This window comes from Biomphalaria glabrata, chromosome 5 (assembly GCF_947242115.1).
Source record: "Biomphalaria glabrata chromosome 5, xgBioGlab47.1, whole genome shotgun sequence".
NCBI lineage: Eukaryota > Metazoa > Mollusca > Gastropoda > Planorbidae > Biomphalaria > Biomphalaria glabrata.
This window is the reverse complement of record NC_074715.1, coordinates 49646178-49652177: the sequence shown is the minus strand read 5'-3', so window position 1 is coordinate 49652177 and position 6000 is coordinate 49646178. Positions and strand designations below refer to the sequence as shown.

Below are 6000 nucleotides of genomic sequence, written 5' to 3'. Positions count from 1 at the left end.
TCAAGTGAAATAAAAAAAGAAGCATTAAAAAAAAAAAAGATAGCAATGTCAGCTTTTCGCTCCCACCCTAGCTATTACTATTTTCCTGTTTGTGTAAAAAAACAAAGGGATGCAACTCAGTGAAAACGTTTACCAAGCAGACGAAACATAGCGAGTTTTCTCATTGGCTGAGCGGTAGGCTCCAATATGGAGGACGAAGCAAAAAAAAAAAAAAAACTACAGGGGAAAAAAAAAAGGGGGGGGGGGGGGAAGTGCGAGCAGGCGTGCATTTATGAAAGGTGTCTTGATAACCTTACCCTCCCCCCTCACCAACCCCGCTGACTTCGGCTGGCTTCTCGTGGCTCGGAAACTTTTCAAACTTCAGTTTGCTTTGAGCGTAGCAGGAGGAGAGAAGATGGCTACCGGGACTAGCGGACCGGTGTGCCTTTTGTGTTTCATTATTCTGTGTTTACCAACATTGACATTCGCAGCGGTTTTCACGCCGCCTTATTTTAACTTGGCCCAAGGCAGGAATATTACGGCGACGGCAACATGCGGCTACGGCGTTCCGTACAGGGAGCTCTATTGTTCTATTGCCTCCAATGCTGGCCAGAGTCGGAACCGTGAGCCCATCACCGGAGAACTCATCCAAGGACAGTACTGTGATTATTGTGATTCAAACAACCCTGACAAGGACCATCGGGTGGAGAACGCTATTGATGGATCGGAAAGGTGGTGGCAGAGCCCGCCCCTGTCTAGACTGGGCGCGGAGCTTAACAAAGTTAACGTCACCATCAATCTGGGTCAGGTGAGTAGCCAAAAGTGTTGTAACTTAGAGACCTAGATCTAGACTCTGTAGATGCTTTACTTCAACAGTCCCGACTTTTTAAAAATAATCTATCAATGTGGGATGTCACCACTCTTTGCAAGGCCGGCAAGGGCTACATCTTGAATGAATTGGATAGATCTAGAATCTAGCGAAGCACTATTTCTATTCTGTATAAACATTGCTCTCTCTATTTTATTTTTAATTTGCAAGCGTTAAGAAAGAGTGCAGTCTTATTAGTAAGCGAAGTGCATAAGAAATGTAGTCACCAGTGGCGAAACTAGAGACGAGTGGGGGAAGGAGGGCGGAGAATTTGAAAATCCCCCTGGCCATCACTTGAGGGTGGCCCCCAAGTTAGTATTTTTTACATTAAATATTAAATACTACGCAAAATGCAGGGCCCCCCAAAGAGGTCAAGCCCCCCCCCCAGGCCCCCAAATGATGGCAAATTCATAGCTATGCCCCTGGTAGTCACTAGATCTAGAAACCTGTGGTCAGATTTTGAAGTCAGAGCCTAGAGTCTTATAATAATAATACTTCACCCTGCAGCTAAGTCCAAACAGTATATTCTTCAAAGTTTGTATTTCACAATCCTAATGAATGCAGTAACTTTTCTTTCTTGTAATATCTCTTTACCGCAAAGCTAAATGCCTAGGACCTAATCATCTTTTTTTTGAAGTAACGTCTGCATTTCATAAGATAAGATAATTTAATCTACTCATTAACGCATAAAGTTCTAAAAAAATACGTGCGGTGCGAACTGCTCGTTCAGCATCAAGCATTTTACGCGCAGATAAGTGAGTGCTGACTAGTGAAAGAGGGTTTGGGTGGTGGAGGTGGCTTTGGACAATCACAAACATATAGATCTATTTCCTGTGGGCTGTTGTTTGCATTCTGAAAATCTAGAATCGTATTAGGTCAAAAGGTGGAGTTGAGGGCACCTTTGCATTTTATAGACCTTTATATGTGCCTTTGGAGGCGCGGTGGCTGAGCGGTAAAGCTCTTGGCTTCAGAATCAGGTTCTGGGGTTCGAATCCTGGTGAAGACTTGGATTTTTAATTTTGGGATATTTGGGCGCCTCTAGTCCACCCAGCTCTAATGGGTACCTGACATTAGTTTGGGGAAAGTAAAGGCGGTTGGTCGTTGTGCTGGCCACATGACACCCTCGTTCACCGTAGGCCACAGAAACAGATAACTGAGATGGCCTTTACATCATCTGCCCTGTAGAACACAAGGTCTGAAAGGGGAACTTTACTTTCCTTTTTTTTTATATGCGCCGTTGCAAGATTATATCTTGAATATGTGAATACAAAACTCCAATCGGACCCGTGTATAGCGTGCCTGGTACACTTTTAATTAATTGATGTTCGTAGCGAGTTAGTAAAAGTTTATATTAGCGTCCTAAATAAGTGATGCTTTTCTTTTGGGGCTTGAGAGATGGAAAACCATCTTGAGTCGTAGTGGATTTGAACACTAGATCCTCAGATTTACACAAAAACGACCAACACTCAACCTTATAAGCCAGACCCTTACATGCTTTCCCCACGAACTAAAGTCTAGATCTAGAGTCATGATATATAGAGTCTAGTCATTTAGTCTTTTTTTTTTCTTTGTAATGCCTTATTCTGGAATGACCAAACTCAACGTAACACTTGCTCGTCTGCTGGGGATCAGCAGAGAGATAAGAGGTCAAAGTTCACGAAAGCTGCGCGGCTTTCTTAGACATGTGAACTCGTAAATTGCTTTTTAACTTTCGTAGGCGTAACTCGAGTGAGGGTTCTGTGAATAGGGGTGACGTGGGGGGGTTTCTTGTGAGTATTTTTAGGCACTGATGCTAAATAATAATAAAAAAAGCAACTGTCAATTGTGTGCTTTGTGAGTGTGTGTCTGGTACTTGTTACACCATCCTAATACTACGTTACCTTGACTCTGCTCATTTGTTATTTAAGTTCAAAAGGTCAAAGATTTTAAATCACGAAAATGAATGCACACATACACCAGACCTTTGTTTAATAAGAATTTATAATAGCAACGGCTTACACTCTGGAATACAGGACAGGCACATCACAACGACCGAATAAGGAGCGGTGCATTTAAACAGATTTGCTACTAAATCAACTTATTTCATTTTCAGTTCGACTAGAATACACACAACTATGAACATTCTCTCGACTTCTATCTCTAAATTGATATTTCTACTTAGCGCAATGAAAAAAATAAATTAAGCACCTACTTCCAAGTGCTTTTGCCCATGATAGTGGATTGACACAGGGACATGAGTAGGGCGTAATCATCTTCTCTTTTAAAGTAACGTCTGTATTTCATTTCATATAATTATCTCATGCTATTAATTTTTTGACTGTATCATAATTTGCCATCCAATGCGTTACCGTTGTGAGGACCTTGGAGATCTAGTTAAGTTCTGACGCTTCCTCCTTTCCTTTTGTCTCTCTCTCTCTCACTCTCCCTTCCTCTCTTCCGACCCCCCCCCCCCTTTTTTTTCTCTCACTATCTGACCTCAGTGGATATAAACAAGAGATGTGCTTTGACCTTCTTGACAAGCCACACTCCCAACACACAGTGTGTAGTCTTGTTACATCAAGTGCATCTTCCTCCGTCTCTCCCCCCATCGTCCCATTCAAAGAAAAAAAAAACAAGTCAACATAAACTAGCTTGTGTTTTAATAGAGATTTGTTGTCCAGATTTTTTTGTTGAAAAGGTGTAATACATTTTCTGTTGTCCAGATTTTTTGGTTATATAAGGTGTAATACATTTTCGCCCAGTCATGACATTCTTAATGTTTGGCAAACAATCGTAGCAGACGACATAGACCACCAGCTCATATCATTTACTTGTGGTCAGCGAAATTCCATTCTTGACCTCTTCACTATCCAAAGTCCAGTGGTTAACCGGGTCACAACGAATCGCGTGTACACGCCTGTTTTGTTTTTTTTTTTAAGTGTCGGCATTTTTTAGCCAGCTGTTGAAGGGTATCGGCAGACCTTCCAGCACTGCACTGCTAAGTTAAACAGAAACATTTGGTTTCCCTAGTATTTTCAACTCTCTGGCACGACTATAAAAGGTGATGGTTCTCATGTTACATTCTTAGCCACAAAAAAGATTCTTAAATGGCATTCTAGCTAATTTGTGTTTTTACTAAGCAGCGTTATGTATTGATGTAATTTTAGAAAATACAATATTAACATACATATATACGAAAACCTGATGGACCAAAGGGATAGTAGAGAAAGTATTACTTTATAGTAGTGAAAGTATTACTTTAGCTGCTGACTTTACCACATTGTTAAGTTATATCGCGATCCTAAAACATGTTTTTTTTTTTTTCTATTTTGTTATCATTGTAAGACACCATTTTCCAATATTGAGCAATACATTCTGCATATTAAATGTGAAACCTACATATATTATTGCGTGTTACATTTTTATTATTGTTCTGTAATGGAGTTTTGTCAAACCTATAAAGATAAAAAAATTAAAAATAGCAAGCCTTCTGGTGTAGGCCTATCCAGTGTACAAAATAAAGGTAGTAGATTTTGCATTGAGTTCGAATCCAGGTCGTTCTTCTTTCTTTATTTTATATAAGGCTTTAAAAAATGATTACAGCAAAATTCAACTAGATATCCCTGGCTTCCTTTTTTCCTCTCCCCCCCCTCTCCAGTTTCCTAACTGGTCCAGATAAGTGATAGGATCATAGTGTCTTGAGAAAGCTTAAAATAGCGCTCAACGAAAACAAATGGACCTCATTCACCAATCGTAAACAAACATTTTTGTCCCTTGGTTCTCTATACCTTCTATACAAATTACGCAATCCGTAAAAGGCTGTCACGTGATACGTAATTTTCATTGTTTAATCAGTATTATCACGTGGCTGAATGTTGCTTGTTTACGATTGGTGAATGAGGTCCATTGGTTATACTCCCAGTAGTCTCTACACCAAGACGACTCTCTACTCACTCATTATAGCCTCGTCAGTTCTCTCGGTGGACTTTTCCTGCTGTGTAATCAAAAGCATTGGTCTGACGATAATATTTAAACGAGTTCTTCTGCCGTTCTTTTCAGAATTTACGCCATACTTCTTGTTACTTTAAATAAAAGGTTGCCCCAACCGTGACCATCCGTTATAGAAGGCCTAAACTGCCCACAGGTTGTGACGTTGCAGGTCAGTGTTCAGGGCTTCTGTAACGATTGGTCTCGCCCCCCCCCCCAGCACACTTGAACCACTTGAAGGTATGAGTAGCATGGGTTCTCCCTGTACATAAACACAGGGCAAAACTTTGTTTCTTCGCCTTTGTTTTAGTTGCCTACACTTATCTTATCTTATATAATACAGACGTTACTTCAAAAAAAAAAAAGATGATTACGTCCTACGCGTCATACATTTAGTCATGCATATTAACCAATGACTTAAATTCTGCCAAGTCACCGGTTTTCCTGGCTAGCTCAGGCAACCCATTCCATGCTCTAATAGCACTAGGCTGGAAGAAGAAGTATTTGTACAAATTTGTCCTAGCATATGGGACGAGGAATGTGCCTTTATCTTTGTGTCTTTCAGAGTATTTTATTAAATTTTGTTTTTGTATTTGAAGATAATGGTTTAGTGTTTTATATATAATTGCTACTTTACTTTTGAGTCTTCTGTCCTGAAGGCTTTCTAAATTTAGTGATTTTACTAAAGGTGTTACTCTAGTCAAATGTGAATATTCGTTTGTTATGAATCTCTCTGCTCTATTTTGTGTTTGTTCCAGTTTCTTAATGTTTTCTTGAGTTGAGGGGTCCCAAACAGAGGATGCGTATTCTATTATTGGCCTAACCAAGGTTAAATAACATTTTAGTTTTATGTTCTTATTTGATTTATTGAAATTTTTTAAAATTAACCCTGATGCTTTGTTTGATTTTTTAAATATTGTTATCAATGTATAGATCTTGTTTTATACATTTATACATTATATATTAGATTTACACCTTTTTTTTTTAACCTTAGAGATGTTCAGGGGATAGCCCCCCCCCCCCTTTTTTTTTCATTCTTTCTGTCTACGCTGTAAATTCCTCAGAAACTTTCTGAAAACTTATCTCTTGGCCAGCTTCTGTTGACCTAGTTTTCATAGCCAACATCTAATAACTTCGCGAGAATCTCAGAGAGCAAGGCTGATTTCGCGAGAACAGTAGGAGGTGGG

General features: G+C 39.6%; 1 protein-coding gene across 2 annotated transcripts in view; it reads left to right on the top strand.

Annotated features, from left to right (window-relative positions):
- Window positions 1-339: 339 nt before the first annotated feature.
- LOC106062273 (laminin subunit alpha-like) overlaps window positions 340-6000 on the top strand; it is an 86838-nt gene continuing 81177 nt past the window's right edge. The window contains exon 1 of one of the 2 annotated variants that reach the window (XM_056028437.1): window positions 340-787. In XM_056028437.1, the coding sequence (XP_055884412.1) occupies window positions 395-787 (393 nt within the window). In that variant the 5' untranslated portion in view covers window positions 340-394. The remainder of the gene's footprint in view (window positions 788-6000) is intronic. The other variant, XM_056028438.1, reaches the window with a different exon arrangement.